We start from the raw sequence: 18631 nt of genomic DNA on the forward strand, positions 1-18631 counted from the left end.
TTTAGGGTCTGTTTACATTTATTGAAATGAGCTGAATTGAACTGAACTGATTAGAGCTAAACTGAACTGAAACTAAGTAAACGTGAACATGCCTTTATTATTAACTAGCATATAAGAATAAATGTCGTTAAAGAATAAGATGTTTTCGATTTTTTTAACGTATATTTTCAACAAATTCAATTTACATAATTTTATTAAAAATAATAATAAATATTAACAATTAGAATTATATATTAACAAATATATTAATTAAAGTATTGTATTTAACCTAAAACAAATATTGTAAGCCGAATCCATCAAATCAATCGCCATATAATTCCTACTTGGAACTGTTATGTAAGCTGCCTTATTGGACATATACATCTTCAAAAGTAAGCATTTGTAAATTGAGCATGTGTCCAACTTGAATGAATACTTTTCAGTTTTCAAATTAAAATTCAAATCCAAAATCAACATTTTACAAAATTTAGCCAGCTAATAATTCATGAGAGATGAATCCTGCGAAAAGTCAGTACATTTGTTAGAGACTTTGAGTATTCCTTCTAGAAAAGGAGGACCAAAAGATTAGATAGGGTGTGTTCATCTCGACAAATTAGGAATTATCTTAACACATCTCCAGGTTAGATTTCCCATAGTAGCATTGTTTCTGATAGAGAATATCCATAGAATATTCTCATCCTAGGTTTATGATATATTTTGTATAAGATTATCTTTGATATCTGTACATATCTTATAGTTACCTTGATTAGAGTGATTTCCATTGATTAGAGTGATTTCCATTAATCAATATTTATAGGGTTACAATGAGAAACCTAATCATATTAGGTAACTATAAGATATGTACAGATATCAAAGATAATCTTATACAAAATATATCCTAAACCTAGGATGAGAATATTTTATAGATATTCTCTATCACTAACATATTAAACCTTTACTCTAGATTTATCATGACTAAATTCACATCACTTTATCTAATGCGTGCATTATTCAATACATTATGACTTTAAAATTTTATTTTGGGCAATGTGTTCAGTGACAGATTTTGGGTTGAAAAGTTTGGCTACTAACCGATAATACGAGTAATATTTAACTATTATGTCATAATTAGAGAATAGCTTGGCTTGATTCGACATGTCCACCATAGCAAACATTTGCCTCAAAATATATATATTAGTTAATGTGATGCAACTCATACAAGTAACTAAAAACGGAGGAACTATTGGATACTATCTTAAATATTAAATACCATAAGTCTTTAATCTGAAACAGTAGAGTGAGTGAAAGTAGCATTTTATAATTTTGGACCACCTTTTTTTTTCTTTTCTTTTTTGTCAATGTTGAGGGAACATGGTAATTTACTTATGGGCTAACACGTGGGTTATTCCCTCAATAAAAGCACGATTTACTTGATAATTCTCCGAATCTGGTCGTGACATTTCATTCAAGTACTGAAAATTTCCGGTAATTTTGTAGTTTGTCAAGATGTGACATCATGGGAGTTTAACTACTATATCACTCGAAATTTTTGCTTTTTGACGAGTCAAATTACTAAAGTTTACCATAGATTATTGGATGAGAATCTGAGATTTATCAATTTTTCAACACATACAATAGTTTTTTTACAATGTTAAGTAAACATTAATCTTAAATTAGTGGAGTAGACACTTTGAGATGAGATTTAGACGTATGAAAATTAAAGTGTTATCTAGTATCAAAGTTGAATTAAAAGCTATATATATTCCTTATAATATAACTAGGTCAAGCTTAACTTAGTATACCACGCACATACTATACATAATACTGAATTGATTAGGTTAATTATTTTTTATATGTACGGTATTAGATAACTTTAGATGCAAGATGTTTTGTAAGCACAAGAAAACAAAAATAACTTTATTTACTCTTTGTCTAAATAAGGGATTTGCCTTGCACTCTGCATGCATTACCATAGGCAATGACACAGCACCTTAAAATAGATTTTAGATTTGGAACCATGCCTATTACTAAAGTATAGCTGTATATTACTATGAACTTTAAATATCTTACGTGATTTACTTCAATTGTTTTCTATGTTTTTTCTTTAGCTTGCTTTGATCTTTACCATGGCTTCCTCCTTGTCTCTTCAATGTTGCTTGATCTCTATCCTTTTCGGGTCTGCGTTCGCTCAATTGTCTGAGAACTTCTATGTAACATCATGTCCTCAGGCAAACACCATAATACAATCCCAAGTTAAATCAGCGGTAGCAAAGGAGGCTCGTATGGGTGCAGCATTGTTGAGACTTCATTTCATTGATTGCCTTATTGGTGTAAGATTTTTGATCTTAGGAGTTGCATGATAATATCAATGATGAACTTGTTTGTATCATGAACTTTTTGGTGGCTCCTAATTATTGATCCTAGAAAAATATTGAAAAAACAAATTACTTCTACTAGCTAAAATTTATGAGGTAAAGGATTATCCTTAAAATTGAAGAAAAATGTAGGTCAAGTGTCTATGCACATCCATATGTTATTCCACATTTTTTCAGGGCATATGGGTTAGGGGGATAATGCATGTGATCATCAAAATTTTAAAAGAGTTAATTATTACATTAGTTTTAATTTAAGCTAGCACTTTGTGTAATATGTTCTATATCTTTGCAAAAAAAAATTAGGGATGTGATGGTTCTATTTTGCTCGATGACACTCAAAGTGCAATCGGGGAAAGAACTGCATTCGTAAATGGCAATTCAACAATAGGATTTGAAGTCATTGACTCGATCAAAGCTCAGCTAGAAAAAGCATGTCCAGGAGTGGTATCTTGTGCAGATATCTTAGCAGTGGCTGCTCGAGACTCTGTTGTCATGGTATGTTTAATTATCATCATATAAGTCCTTTCAAATAATTCTACAAGTGCATTTGAACAATTTATTTTGGTATTTGAATACCTAACCTAATATTGGGTATAACTGTATAAGCCCCTTTGTCACACGTTGAGAAAAAGATAGATATAAAATGTAAATTAGACCAACATTAATTAACACCAATATATGTAATGTAGAATTGTATGTAGACTTAGATTATTTTCCATGTACTTGAATTGTTAATTTGTTATGATTTTATTTTGGGATTTTTTCCTAGCTTGGTGGACCAAGTTGGACAACGCCATTAGGAAGAAGAGATTCAACTGAAGCACATAAAGATTTGGCTGACACCTTAGTTCCTGTCTTTCTTGGAGATGTTAGTACACAAATTGGAGCCTTCGCAATGAAAGGCTTCAATAAGAATGAATTTGTGGCTTTAGCAGGTAACAATAATTTTCCTTACTTAATTACCACTTTTCAATTACTAATTGGCACAATGCTCCACTTCAAAATAAAGATAGACTTTTGGGAATAACTGGAAAAACACTTCCTAACAAGTTATGTTGGATTTCCAAGTCTCGAAACAGGGACCTTAGTTTAGCTGAAACGTACAACTCCCTTTATCAGTTGATCTAAACATTTGTTCGTAACAACTTTTACTTGTATTATATGAATTATTTTTTAGACGGATAACCTAAAGTCATTTTTTTTTGTTTCTCTCAAATATATATAGGTAGTCACACGGTGGGCTTAGCAAGATGCCAATTTTATAGAAAACGTGTCTATGAAGCTAAAAACATAGATCCAACCTATGCGGCATCCCTACAAGCAAATTGCCCTAAAGAAGGAGGGGATAACAACACAGCACCAATTGACTCTACAACTCCATTTGTGTTTGATAACGCATACTTTGTCAACCTAATGAAGCAAAAAGGTCTCCTTAACTCCGATCAACAACTGTACACCGGAAAAGGAGGACCAACCGATGCCATTGTCGCAAATTATAGCTCGAATCAACAAGCATTCTTCGATGATTATGCCAAAGCTGTTGTAAAAATTAGTAAAATGGAAGTTCTTACGGGTACACATGGAGAAGTTAGGACTAATTGTAGGAGAGCCAATGGTGCAACGAATTGATATGAGCTTTGAATTGTAATTTTGTTTTTTGGATATAAATTTTAAGTTTAAATTATTGTTCATGAATTTTTCAATTTGATTAAATTTTGATCTATACATTTTTATTGGTATCGATCATCTAGACTAATAACAAACCTTCGTATGGCATTCAATTTATCTTGTAAAATATTGGTCTGGACCGTACCCACAACCAAGAGAGAGAGAGAGTCCACTTCACAAGTCCAATAAGCTTTTATCTCGAAATCATATGTATATAGGTAACCATGACGAGGTTATATAAACGGAGGGTTGAGAGAGATGTAGAAGTATCTCGCATGGGTAAATTGGTCATTTCATGCGGGATTTAAATTTTGCCTTTTAAATTCAGTGGTACAAAATGCACTCTCAGTGGTACAAAATATAATTTTAGTGGTATTTTAAAAAAGGTTCAAATGTCTAATTAGACTGTCAAATAATATCATTACAGCTCAGTAGTACAAAATACACTCCCAGTGGTACTCAATGCGGTTTTAGTGGTACTTATAAAAATCCTCAGTGGTACAAAATATATTCTCAGTAGTTGTGGTCCCAGTTTTTTTTGTCGTTTTTGCACGTGAAACAATTTTTGAAAATTTTTTGTAGGGCCCACACCACATTTTTCACTCTTCCTATCTCTCTCCTCCTTTCTCTCTCTTCTTTTTACTTTTATGTTATTTTAATGGTTGTGAGACACTTATATTTGTCTCACAACACTCCATTTGTACTTCCTCAACCACGACATACCAAACACCCGCACAACAGGCACCTCACACAAGCACGGAAGAGGAAAATAAGCAATGGTAAGAATCAAAACCGTAGCCCTAAAAACGAACAGGAAATTAAAACCAAAAAATCCTAATTTAAAAAAAAAATGAATTGGATCGATGAAGCCCTAATCTCACACTTGCGGGAAAATAGAATGAATTTGTAAAATAAAACAAGGATTATAAAATAAAATTTCTGAATTTCAAAGAGGTTCTGATACCATGTTAAACTCAAAAAGAATTAAAGTTGTTTATTTTGTATTAATATTCGAAAACCTCTATATAGTACAAACTAAGGTAACCTAAACATATATTTTCCAAAGATATATAACAGCACAACTACATAAGTACATAATGAACTGACTTCTAATAATATGGGTTAAAATCTTTTTACAAAGAATGAGTAAGCATGACAATAATTAAGATGAATGATAGAAGAGAAACAATTGAATATTACAAATCTCAATAAGTAAGAAGCTATGGATGGACTAAAAATAACCTGATTTATCGTATTTATAAATTACAGAAGCGAGTCAAAGCGTGTTGTGTGAATAGTGTAAAAGTCAAATGATGTCAACTAAAAAAATCGAAAAAAAAATATATAACATTATTTTACAGAGAGAAATCATGGTTAAACTAGCGGTTAGGGCCTTAGAGGCCTTCCTTCCACTTCCACCCTTATGAGATAGAGGGGTTCAATTCTCACCTTAAACTGTACTCTTACAGGGATTATCAATATTGTACAGCTAATGTATAAATTAATGGTTATCTATACAACGTTCGTTTTTAATTTGTTTGTGACTTTAGTTCTTAGGCTTAGAGAGACTCTTCCCAGAAGGTAATTTAAGCCCATTCCCAATATCTTCTTGTACATTTTCTTCGATTGATAATATTCATATGAAAGTCCGAATGTTACAATCAAAAAGACCAAAAAGAAGTAAAAAAAAAAAAGAGTACAACTTCAAATGACCAATCGAAGAGAGAGAATGCTATAAAGATGGAAATAAAAGGCACAAATAGCTTATTTAGCTATCAATTTGAATATGCATAAAGACATAGAATTATATGTCTTGAATTAGTTAACTTTGAATTTAATCGATAAAGATTGCTAATGTGTAAGGATTTAGACAGATTATCTTATGTACTTTTGTATGACCTTTCTTAGACATTAGCTAAATAAGGCAGATTTGTACTATGCTTTGCACGCATGATTATTGGAAAAGTAACAAATTTGCGTGAAAATAGTTTTAATAGAGTATAAAAGATCATAGAGGTTTAGAACTATATTACTCGACAATATTAGTAACTATTAAAACCTAATTTAATTTAATTTGCATTTTTTTCAAATACTTTTTCTTTAGCCTACTTTGATTTCTTTTACAATGGCTTCTTTTTCGTTTCTTCAATGGTTCTTGATCTCTATACTCTTTGGATCGGCCCTAGCTCAATTGTCCGAAAACTTCTATTCAACCTCTTGCCCAAAAGCGCTCTCCATAGTTAGACATAAGGTTAAATACGCGATAAAGAAAGAGCCTCGAATGGGTGCATCTTTGCTAAGACTTCAATTCCATGACTGTAGTGTTGGCGTAAGTCTAATTTACGATATTAGGAATGGTATTTAAAACTTGTGTGCATAATTTGTGTATGTAACATGGCTAATTTCGGGCTAATTATCCTAGGAAAATAAAGTAACAACAAAAAATTAATCTCCATGCATTAAGCTCTTGTATTAATTAGTGATTGATCTTCTTCATATTAAATTTACACGTATATGGTATGGTATATCTAGGTGTATTTATATTCTCCCACAATTTTCCTACATATGTTATGCGACTTCATGAGCACAAAATGTAGAAACTAAAGAGAGAGATGAGAGATAAATATTTTATTAATTACATTGATTTCTCTACACTAATTAACGGTAATACAAGTCATTATATATAGCCAATGAAAATAACAACCTAAAGCTATATAAGGGGAGCATGATCACATGATTCACAAAATGCCTAATTATACTCCACTAACGGATACAACTAAACAATACTAATTATTAACTCCTAATTTGTAGCCAGGTTTAAACCCACAACTTACAAACTATAACTAATTTATTTGACTAATTTGAAGCAATACACCAACACAAAAGACTGATATGTATGGAAGGGGAGAATGCATGAAATAACATTCAAATTTGCCATGAATTTTTTTTATAAAAATTTAGATGACATATATATTCAAACCATCTTTGTTTGAGAAATAAGTTATGTTTCGGGTGAAAACAATGGGACCTTGCCGAAGGTCCGCTGAAACGGAGAAGACTGGATTCGGTCCAAGTTATGTTGGGCCGAAGGTTTCCTGCACAGTAAACACACGTAAACTAGCCTCGGGGGTGTTGCCGAGGAAGGCCCCTCCGATGCTAAAGTTAGTACAATGTGTAGAAAGAGAACACTATGCAAGAGAGTTTGTTGCTTGAGGCTTTGTTGGAATATATGAGAATATATGAATCTATGAGAATGTATGTGAATCTATGAATGAACATAATGAATGTATCAATATTGATGGCTTTTATACCTCTTCATACACGGAGAGGTTGGGCCTTAGCCCAATTGGCTTGCTTTGTGGGCTGACCTTTGACTTTAGCACAATTGGAGAGTTGAACCTTGACCTTGGGCTTTTAATTGGATCATTTAATGCCTAGGCCCAATTGGACTAAATTGGACCCAAACAACTTGCCCCCCAGACCCGATTTGGAAGGATGACGGGTCGGGTTTGATTTAATTCGGAAAAGGAAGGAAGTAAATGATTTAATTAATCCAAAAATTTGAATTTAAACCGTAATTAATGAGATAACAACGGTTAAGGTGGATGATTGTGGAAGTTGGACGGATAATGGGCAGTTTAATCACAAGATCATGTGTTTAACGGTTACTTAGTGGAGTATTTAAGAGAAATTGAAACGCAGACTCCTCGTATCCCATTCCTGGAGATATAAACAGAGGCGCGTCATCTCTCCTCACTTATTCACCAACACAAACCCAGAATTCTCGAGAGAGAAACCAAGAACCCGCATCAAAACTTCGCAAATTCCCCGAGCATTAAGCTTAGAAACTGAGACTTGCCACTACGAACTCGTAAATCGGCAACTTTCGCTTCAGATTAAGGTAAATTCCTTTGATTTCAGTTTATTTTTCTTCGAATTCGAACTCCTTCCCCTTTTCTTTCGACTTTTTTCTTCGAAATAATCAATGGCAAGAGGAGTTAGAGGTAGAGCCCGTGCTCCAAGAAGAGCAAGGCCGATTCCCGATCCTAGGAACAGGACTGGGACCTGGAATGGACAAAGGCCAGAGTCTGACCCTGCTGAAGGAATTAGGGCGACTCCCCTTTCCTCGGCTCCTCCACAGAGAACGGAGGGGCCGAGCGCTTCTGGACGGGATGATGAAGTTCCCGCTGTCCTTTGGGATATCCTCCCCGGGTTTTCAGAGTGGGAGAATGCCGAAGTTGCTTCGGCCATGATAAAGAACCGCCCCTACTCATGGTGGGTGGAGAATGCCGATCAATATCGATTTGCCGAGCAAATTGAGTTGCATTACGGCATTTTTGAAGCTGATGGGTATTGGTGCCGAATGCCCGCGGCATCCGATAGAATCCATCGTCCACCCCCGGGGTATGTGGGGGTGTACACAAGACAGCTTCAGTACGGGCTGAGGTTCCCTTTGGACGTATTCGTCCGAGACTTGCTGATCCATTACAACATCTCTCTCTGTCAGTTAACTCCCACTAGCATCCGAAGGGTGATGACATACTTATGGGTCTGCAAGTTCTTCAAGTATGTGCCGAACCTGCACTGCTTCAAAAAGCTCCATCGGCTAGTGCCAAATATTCAAAGTGGGCACGGAAGCCATGGTTCTGGGTGGTACCGGATTGAGTCCCGGCCCCAATACCTAACCATGTGGCCAAACGACTCTTCAGACAAGGACTGGAGAGGTCAATGGATTTGGGTTAGGGCACCCACAGATCCGGGCCACCCTTGCGTCTTCAGCGCTCCCCGGTACCTTGCTGAGCCTGATCCCGAAATGGGAAGTCTAGGTCCCCCCGCAGATAACGGGGCGGATCCGAACCTTGATCAACAACATATCTTCGGCAAGCTGCCGAACCGGGGGGGGCAGTGGCCGAATGCAGCATATCCCAGAGACTTGGCTCCCCGATACGCATTATGTTTTCCAAGAGAACATGCTAGCAGCTGTTGGCCTCAGCCGAAAGTTTAAGGATGGTAAGCTTCTTCGGCTGGGGCCGAGGCTTTTTAATTATCTCTTTTTCTTCTCTCACTTCGCTTTTTTATGCTGTGCCAACCTATCTGAACTGACCTTTCCCCTTTTTTTCTTTTTCAGAGCGGGACGAGACCAACGTTGGCATTAACTACGCTCGTCTTGGTGTCAACCGAGAACGAGTTGTAACTGAACGGGCCCCGTCTATCACTGAACCGAGGCATAGGGAAGTTCATCTAGACGCTTCCCACTTCCAAATTGAGGTTGTTGCTCTGTATCAGAGGCAGAAGCCTTGGTGGAAGAAGAGAGACCCCTGGTTTCAGCTGCTGGATGAAGAAGCTGAAGCTGCCCGTACAGCCGAAGAGGTTGCGCGGGTTCTCGAAGCTTGCGAAGGAGGAGAAGGGTCCTCCAGAGCTGCTGAAGAAGAAGCTGCAGCTAGGGCAGCTGAAGAAGACGAGGCTTTGCTGAAGACCTCGGTGAGCTTTCTACTTTGTCTTTCTTCTTTCTTCTTTTTTCTTTTTCTTTTTTTTTTTTATTTTACTCACATTCTTCCTCCCCCCTGTCTGTTACAGTCTGAAGAGAGTAACAGACACAGAGAAGGGAAAGCCCCTGTTCGTCCCGAAGACTAAATACAAGAAGAGTCTTCAGACTCAGATATGGACGAGCAGCCCCTTCAGAAAAGGCGCCGAAGGATGGCCATCATCGGCCCTCATGACTTTCAGCGGAGGCCGATGACCATCGGCGTTGCAATAAGGGAACCCGAGGAAGGCAATGGATCGCCGAGGGTTCCCCGGCCACCACCCCAATCACCTCCAAAGACCCCTTCGCCACCTCCTGAGATGGAGGTGGATCAGAGAACTCCCGAATCTAAGGGAGGGGTCCAAGAAGCAATTAAGGAGAGTGCTGCTGAGCACAAAAATAAGGACGCCGTGATGCCCAGTGTTGAGGGTTTCACGGCAGACATCGCAAGAGAGGTTGAGGCTTTCGTCCTCACCCCTGAAGAAGAGGAGGTCATAGTAATTGACTCCTCTGAGAAGGATGATGCTGAGCCATCCAAAGCTAATCAAGCTCCATCGTCATCCTTTCCCTCCTTCCAGACTCTGCAATCTGGAGAAATGGGTTTCTCGGCCCCCCGAATTCCAATCCCAGATCACATCTGGGACCTCATATGGGGTCAGAACCGAGAAGGAGCTGCAGCCTACTTCGGCGATTTTGCTGGCATGTCCGAAGTAGATAGGGCAAGGATCTGGTCTCTGAAGGCCACTGCTGGGATGGGCGAATCCAGCAGATCAGTTCCTGACCCAGCCAGGTCTAACCAACTGCTGATGATGCAGGTAATTTTCCTTGTCTTTTATTTCCTCTGAAATTCAGCTCTATTTTTATTATTTTTTTTTTTAACTTGTCTTCCTGTTTTCAGTTCGTGCACAATCAGACTCTCACTGTAGAGCTGATAGATACCCTACAAGATAGGGTAGATGCTGCTGAACACGACAAGAAGGTAGCTGAGGAGGAATTAAAGCTTGCTAAGCTGAAGCAAGCAGCAGCTGAAGAGAAGCAGCAGAAGGGTGAGGAGTACGAGAAAAAAGCTGCTGAAGCCCTCAAGACCTTCTGCGACGCTATGGAGAAACAAGTTTTTCCCCCACTGATGGAAGGGGAAAAATTCCTCCAGGAGCACATGGGAGTGGACGTCTCCAAATTAAAGGCTGCCGTTGAGAGCCGTATTCAGGATGGAGCTGCTGCACAAGCTGAAGTGCAGCAACGACTAGAAGCTCTTGAAGCCAGCCGAATGGCTGCTGAAGAGCTGCTCCAGGCCAGAGATGTCCAACTCTCAGAGGCTGCTGCTGCTGCCGAAGCTCAGAGAGCTAAACTCCATGAGGCTGAGGATCAACTGATGGCCAAAAAAGTTGAAGTGGCCCAGGCTCAGACAAAGGCTTCCCAAGTTCAGCAGGAGCTGAATGAGCTGAAAGGTTCCTCCTCCAAGCTCGCTGATGAGCTGAAGAAATCCAAGGAATACTTGGAGGAGACCCAGAAGAAGTTGGCTGATGCTGAGGCTCTACTCAAAGTCCGTGTCTATACCCAAGAGGAATATGAAATGGGTTTCAGAAATGGGTTTAGAGTATGCCGAAGAGTCTGCCTTCATGCTGAGCCGAAGCTGGACTGGTCCAAATGTGCTGAATGGGTCCAGAATCCCGAAGACCCGCATATGAAGTATGCAACTCCAGTCGAAGCTGAAATTCTTAAGGCTGAGGAAGCCGAAGAGGAAGCTGAGAGAATGGAGTTGGAAGCTGAACAGAGGGAAAGGGAGGCTCGGCAGAGTGCAAAGCCTGCTTCTTCTGCTGCTGGGGCTGAGGCCACCATGGGGCTCAACAACGCTGATCAGTCTGATCCTCAGGCTGAAGCATAGGAACTCGGGCAGTCGTCTTCAGAATCTTGCGGTTCATCATGCGCTTAACTTTAGACTTGCCGTTTTCTGAATTTTTTGCCTTGTTTTTTGCTTCAGCTTGCCTTGTCGTACAACAGTTTATTTTTTTTTGCTTATGTACGTATTTCGGCAGCTGTTATTTTCCGCTTGTGGGCGGCTGCCGATACAACTTAATTGAACTTGTGAACTTGTAGCTCAATTTCTGAGCATAAATTATTAATTTGATGCTCTTTTCTTCAGTTGCTTTGTTTTTGAATGCTTTTCTGTTTCTGTTTCTTCAATTCTGTTTCTTTTCAGTGCTTCTTGCCCTCCCAGAAATTGAAGTATGGCTTCAGCTGAATAAACAATTTCTTCACTTCTTTAAAATGGGTATCCGAAACACAGGGCCAACTGAAGGCAGTGCTTCTGGAATACAAGTCTTACTGAAGATTGACTTCATCTGAAAGTTGGATATCCGAAACACAGGGCCAACTGAAGGCAATGCTTCGGATATTAGCTTTATGGGATACAAGGCTCAGTTAAGGCAATATCCCAGAATTGTCCATGGACTCATGTCTTTGGAGAACAAGTCTTACTGAAGTTTGACTTCAGCTGAAAGACCAGTGTTCTTTAAAAAGACGCATATCCGAAACACAGGGCCAACTGAAGGCAATGTTTCGGATAATGGCTTTCTGGGATACAAGGCTCAGTTAAGGCAATATCCCAGAATTGTCCATGGACTAATGTCTTTGGAGAACAAGTCTTACTGAAGTTTGACTTCAGCTGAAAGACCAGTGTTCTTTAAAAAGACGAGTTTTGTCAGCAATCTGAAACCCAGTTACCCGAAGGCAAAGGTTTCAGACGAGGCTGACTAAACAATTTTCAACTGTTGCTGTTATCCTTGATTTTCTGTCTATCTTTGAAAAATGGATACCCGAAACACAGGGCCAACTTAAGGCAATGTTTCGGATAATGGCTCTCTGGGATACAAGGCTCAGTTAAGGCAATATCCCAGAATTGTCCATGGACTCATGTCTTTGGAGAACAAGTCTTACTGAAGTTTGACTTCAGCTGAAAGACTAGTGTTCTTTAAAAAGACGAGTTTTGTCAGCAATCTGAAACCCAGTTACCCGAAGGCGAAGGTTTCAGACAAGGCTGAATAAAAAACCCTTAAAGAGTAGATAGAACAAAGAAAATTTTGAAAGGATAAAAAGTTGTAAACATTTATATAAATGGCGGCTCCAAGGCCTTTCATTAATTCAAAATGTACTTACAAAGATTGTTCCGCCCCGAAGGGTTTACACATGGTATTTTTTCAGTACATCAGCGTTCCAGTGATTTTTCAACTCAGTTCCATCCAACTGCCGAAGTCGGTATGTCCCTGGCTGAAGCTCATCATAGATTTCATAAGGTCCTTCCCATGCAGCTGAGAGTTTGTTTTTAGGCAGACACGATCGGCTTCCAGGGAGATGCACAATTCTAGGCCGGCGATTGCTGCCTCATACTCGGCTTCATTGTTCGAGGCCTTAAAAGAAAACTTTAGTGCATACTCAAAGGATTTGCCTTCGGGAGATGTTATCACTACTCCTGCCCCCGAACCGTTTTCGGTGGAAGATCCATCCGTAAACACGGTCCAGACTTTCTTTTCACTGTCTAGCGCTTCTTGGTATGAGCATTCGGCCAGGAAATCCGCTAGAGCTTGATCCTTAATGGCAGCACTCGGACGGTAGCTGATGCTGAATTCGGTGAGCTCAAAAGCCCACTTGGCTAGCCTACCAGATTTTTCAACCTTGCCGAGAACTTTTTCCAACGGCTGATCAGTTAAGACCACTATCTGATGGCAATCAAAATAGGGCCTCAGCTTCCGAGCAGCTACTACTACCGCGAAAGCAACTTTCTCGAGTAGAGGATAGCGAGTCTCGGCATCCGTCAGTGTATGACTGACGAAGTAGATCGGTTGCTGACTTTTACTTTCTTCCTTCAGCAATACTGCACAGATGGTGGCTGGGCTAACGGCCACATATAGGTACAAAGTTTCTCCTTCAGCTGGGCTAGCCAGCGTTGGGAGTTGAGCCAGATGCTCTCGAAGCTGTTTAAAGGCGTCTTTTTGCTCTTCCTCCCAAACGAGCTCTTTTGTTTTCGGGAGTTTCAGGGCTTTGAAGAAAGGTAACCCCTTATCCGAAGCTCTGGAAATGAACCTCGAGAGGGCTGCCATTCTTCCGGTGAGCCGCTGAACATCCCGCTTCGTTTTCGGCTTAGGAAGGTCGAGTGTCGCCTTGACTTTAGAGGGATTGGCATCAATCCCCCTTTTGCTGACCATGAACCCAAGGAATTTCCCTGACTTCACGCCGAAGACACACTTCTTCGGATTCAGCTTCATTTGATGCTTTCTCAAGGTGGCGAAAGTTTCAGCCAGGTCCTTTACATGGTCCTCTAGTTTTTTGCTTTTGACGATCGAATCGTCAACATAGACTTCCATGTTTCGGCCCTTGGCAAGGTTCGATGAATCCTGCCTCCAACAATTTTTTGACCTCGGCTGCGATGTCTCGGTTCTTATTGGCGGAGTAATTCCGCTTCTTTTTCTTAACTGGTCGACATGTTGGGTCAACATTAAGCTTGTGGGAGATGAGGTCTGAACTTATCCCGGGCATATCAGCTGCCGAGAAAGCAAACACATCTCTGTTGTCCCGAAGGAGCTGAATAAGTTCACAACGGGTGTTCGGATCAAGGTCTATCCCGATTGTTACACATTTCTCAACGTCTCCTTCGGTCAACTCAACTGTTTCAGTCTGTTGGTCCATGTCCATTGCTGATGGACTGGACTCTTCATAATCTGGCCTGCTACCAATGTCAGCAGGTGTCCCAGTCTTTTTGTTCTTCGGCTGGCTCTGTGAGTCTTGCGGCTCAGCTGAAGAGCTAGTCTTTTCCCTTTCGGGCCCTTTAGCTCTGGGTACAGATCCTTGGGCCGAAGCTAGTCTTGCGGCTCTCTTTCTTTTTCTTTCTCCTCCTCATCCTTGTCGCCATCTGGGCGACTACTGGATGGCTTGAGGTAGTTGCACCTTCGGGCGTCCTTTTGGTTGCCCTGTATCCTTTCGGGGAAGCCGGCGTCTGAGACGTAAATCATCAGCTGATGATAAGTTGAGACGACCCCTTGGATCTCATGAATTATGGGTCTCCCCAAAATCACGTTGTACACTGAAGGAGCGTCAATGACCAAAAATTCAATCATGACGTTCCTGGCTGCCTCATCGCAGCCGATGGTGACAGGAAGTGTCACCTTCCCATCTGGATAAGTTGAAGCCCCATTGAACCCGGATACCGGCGTAAGGTGCTTGGGCTTCAGCTTAATTTGATTGTAGGCCTTTCGGAACAGAATGTTTGCTCCGCTGCCACCGTCAACAAGGACCTTACTGACGTCGTGGTTGGCCACCGTGGCGATGATCACCAACGGATCCTCGTGAGGGAACGTAATCCCCCGGCAGTCGGCGGCTGTGAACGTCATGTTCGGCACCGGCGACTGGGGAGATTGAATGTCAGCGTTGTTCACCTGGTGAGTCAAAGCTCTAAGGTGTCGCTTGTGCTCCCTCCGAGAGTATATTCCTCCCGAGATAACATTGATCGGAGGGAATTTCCCCTCCGGCTTTTTACTGTTTTTCCGGGGGAACTCGAGGTCTTGCCGAGAGTCCTTTGCTGACTTCTCGAATTCTTTTTTCTCGCGGTGATCCGCGATGTATTTTTTCAAGTATCCCTTCCGGACCATGTCCTCTATCTGGTCCTTCAGTTGGATACACTCCTCAGTGTCGTGTCCCGAAGACTCGTGGAACTCGCACCACTGATTTTTATTTTTTCGCTGATACCACTCTGGGAGTGGTCTCGGCTTTCAGTAACTCTGCTCCTCCTTCGTCACACTGTAAATTTTGGCGCGTGGAAGAGAGAGCGGAGTGTAGGACTCGTATCTGCCTGTGTATGAGGCAGATCTTTCCTTCTTTGGGTCGCTGGCCAAAGATTGCTCCGAGGCCTTTGACTTTCCCTTTGCCTTATGGCCTTGGCCTTCAGACAAGGGTATTTGCCTTTGTTTCCCTCCCCCAAATTGAGGTTGGGTTTTCGCTTTGTTCCATTCTTCGGCTCGGATGAACTTATCCGAAGCATTAAGAGCTTCCTCCAAGGTCTGCGGGGTATGCATGACCGTGAAGTCTAGGAACTTTCCGGGCTGAAGGCCATTCTGCATTGCAAAAACGGCTAGCCCCTGGTCCAGCTGAGAGACGCTGGATGACTCGTTACTGAAACGGGTCAGATAGTCTCGGAGGCTTTCGGTTTCCCCCTGTTGTAGACTCATAAGCTCTGCAGTAGTCTTCTCTCGGCGGTTTGCCGTGGAAAACTTGCTCCTGAATTTGGAGGACAGATCATCCCATCCTGTTATGGAGCCTTGCCTTACTCCCTTGGAGATCCACGCTTGCGCGACCCCCTTGAGAGTGGTTGGGAAATATTTGCACCAAGTCGCCTCGGATCTGGGGCAAAGATGCATATGAGTCTCATACGAGGCCACGTGATCCTTCGGATCCGAGGTCCCGTCATATGTGATGTGCTACGGTATTTTAACCGTAGGCACGCGCTCTTCCAGTATCCATTGCTCGAATGGTGAACTGGCGGGTAGCATAACGGCCTTGCCCTTGTTCCTGGCCGAAGGGACCGCGCTCCGCCCTCTTAGAGAGGTAGGAGTGGTTTTCGTCCCTGGCTGGGAAGTCCGGGCCTCGGCTGCAGGGAACGAGAGGCGACTGCGCACGCTCGGTTCCTTGCCGCCGAGTCGGTCAAGGACGCTTCTGCGAACAGTCCCAGGTTCTCGGTGAGTAGATTCTGGCCGAGAAGCTGAGCTGCTGCTCTTTTGCGCTTCTGGTCTTGAGGATGAGGATCCTTTTAAAAATTGAGGGTTCTTTTTCCTCTGTTTTTCATTTTTCCAGGAATCCTCTTCCCACTCTTCCAGTTCCCTGAAGGAAGGAAGCTTCCCACCATCATGGTCTAACTTCCTCCGCTGATGCCGGGTATGCGGAGGAGTTCGATCACGAGGTGGTGGCATATTTTGTGCCCTCATCGCCTCCATGAGCACTGCCAGCGCTCTTGCCACCTCCTCCGAGCTGGGCCCCGTCAAAGGGGTCCTCGGCTGAGTATGAGAATGAGGGCGCACAGTCGATGGTTGGCTTTGGGGCACTGAATGTGTCCTATGATCGGACTTACCCCTGCCAGACCGAGAGTGACTCGGCCTATGATGAGAGTCATGAATTACGGGAGAAAGGGAATCCTCCTTGTATGATCCTCCCCCCGAGCTGGCACCCTTGGGAGAGTTCCGGTCCGGCGAGGGTGATGGTGTAGGGGTTTTAGGCTTTTCGCCCGCTCCTTGACGGAGGCCTTTGCTCTTGCGGTTCTTAGCCATTGCTACTAAGATTATTGCAAGATGATCTTGGTTAGAAATTTGGCTTAAAGATTTTTGAAAGTGGTCCCCACAGACGGCGCCAAATTGTTTCGGGTGAAAACAATGGGACCTTGCCGAAGGTCCGCTGAAACGGAGAAGACTGGATTCGGTCCAAGTTATGTTGGGCCGAAGGTTTCCTGCACAGTAAACACACGTAAACTAGCCTCGGGGGTGTTGCCGAGGAAGGCCCCTCCGATGCTAAAGTTAGTACAATGTGTAGAAAGAGAACACTATGCAAGAGAGTTTGTTGCTTGAGGCTTTGATGGAATATATGAGAATATATGAATCTATGAGAATGTATGTGCATCTATGAATGAAAATAATGAATGTATCATTATTGATGGCTTTTATACCTCTTCATACATGGAGAGGTTGGGCCTTAGCCCAATTGGCTTGCTTTGTGGGCTGACCTTTGACTTTAGCACAATTGGAGAGTTGAACCTTGACCTTGGGCTTTTAATTGGATCATTTAATGCCTAGACCCAATTGGACTAAATTGGACCCAAACAAGTTAGATACTCCATATAAATTTGTACTATATGTTGAATAGAGTACAATATATATTACCCTGTTGCATAGTAAATTAGATAATAATTTTGTTCTACATGGTAAATAATTAGGGATGTGACGGATCACTTTTGCTCGATGACACAAAAACATCACCAAGCGAGAAGTCTGCTTTAATGAATCTTAATTCAGCAAGGGGATTTGAAGTCATTGATAAGGTCAAAGCTCGGATTGAAAAAGCATGTCCTGGGTAGTATCTTGTGCTGATATCTTAGCATTGGTTGCTCGAGACTCTGTTTTTAGGGTATGTTTATAATAGAAGTTTTCTATAATATTCCACCGTTATAATATATTATATATATTTATCTATAAATTGCACCTTGACTGATCTAGTATTACATACTACCAGAGGCGAAGTTAGGAATAAAAATCTATAGCTAGGTCAGGGGCCAAGAAACGATAAAGTTACCAAAAAAAAAACCAAAAAAAAAAAGACCTCTCCTCTCACCATGAAAAACTCCAATAAAACAACTAGGCTATCACTAACATCATGATATGTAGGACAAATATTAGTTATATATTAATTATTCTAGAGGGGCCATACTATATACTACCTCTGTTACATATTATTTGCAACGATTAAATATTTTTCCTTTCTACTTTATGTCAAATCGTTGCAAATAATGTGTAACAGAGGTAGTATTACATATATTACTTGTTGGGCCACGGGGGTCGGGCCTCCACCAGCCCCCCCGGGCTCCGCCCCTGCATACTACCTTAGTTCTAAAATGTGATTTATGCATGCTTTATCAAAGTTATATCTTCTTTTTGTTATTTACAATTTATTTTACTCAAATTAATTTTTGCTATGAATTGTTACACTTTTTACCTAAATTACTTAAGTACTCGTCTATATTGGTTAATTTAATTTACAGCTAGGAGGACCACGTTACCAAGTGCCGTTAGGGAGAAGAGATTCGAAAGAAGCACATAAAGCAATGGCCGACGCCGTAGTTCCTCTCTTTCTTTCTGGTTTAGATGCACAATTTGCTGCCTTTGAATCTAAAGGCGTTAGTAAGAACGAATATGTGGCTTTAACAGGTATTTTATCTTTTAAATTGCTTGTCATTTAGACGTGGTCTTAACTTAATGCTTGTTAACTATTAACTAGTAAATGTTGTCCATTGCAAGTATCCTGATATTCCAAAATAATTAAAAAAAAAAAAAAA

At 41.1% G+C, this 18631-nt stretch overlaps 1 protein-coding gene and 1 pseudogene across 1 annotated transcript; both read left to right on the forward strand.

The window, feature by feature from the left end:
- Positions 1 to 2078: 2078 nt before the first annotated feature.
- On the forward strand, positions 2079 to 4087 carry LOC110690632 (cationic peroxidase 1-like). The gene is made up of 4 exons (XM_021867480.1): positions 2079 to 2309; positions 2658 to 2849; positions 3124 to 3289; positions 3580 to 4087. The coding sequence occupies exons 1-4, from the start codon at positions 2106 to 2108 to the stop codon at positions 3981 to 3983; spliced, it is 966 nt and encodes a 321-aa protein (XP_021723172.1). The 5' UTR covers positions 2079 to 2105; the 3' UTR covers positions 3984 to 4087.
- A 2060-nt stretch (positions 4088 to 6147) lies between these two features.
- LOC110690766 lies at positions 6148 to 18631 on the forward strand (annotated as a pseudogene).

This window comes from Chenopodium quinoa, unplaced genomic scaffold (genome assembly GCF_001683475.1).
Source record: "Chenopodium quinoa cultivar QQ74 unplaced genomic scaffold, ASM168347v1, whole genome shotgun sequence".
Lineage (NCBI taxonomy): Eukaryota > Viridiplantae > Streptophyta > Magnoliopsida > Caryophyllales > Amaranthaceae > Chenopodium > Chenopodium quinoa.

Bases quoted from the DNA above. Each gene is read 5' to 3' on its own strand.
- LOC110690632 (XM_021867480.1), top strand. From the start codon at position 2,106: ATGGCTTCCTCCTTGTCTCTTCAATGTTGCTTGATCTCTATCCTTTTC. The intron at 2,310-2,657 runs GTAAGATTTTTG...AAAAAAAATTAG, and splicing joins TCATTGATTGCCTTATTGGT to GGATGTGATGGTTCTATTTT. The intron at 2,850-3,123 runs GTATGTTTAATT...ATTTTTTCCTAG, and splicing joins CTCGAGACTCTGTTGTCATG to CTTGGTGGACCAAGTTGGAC.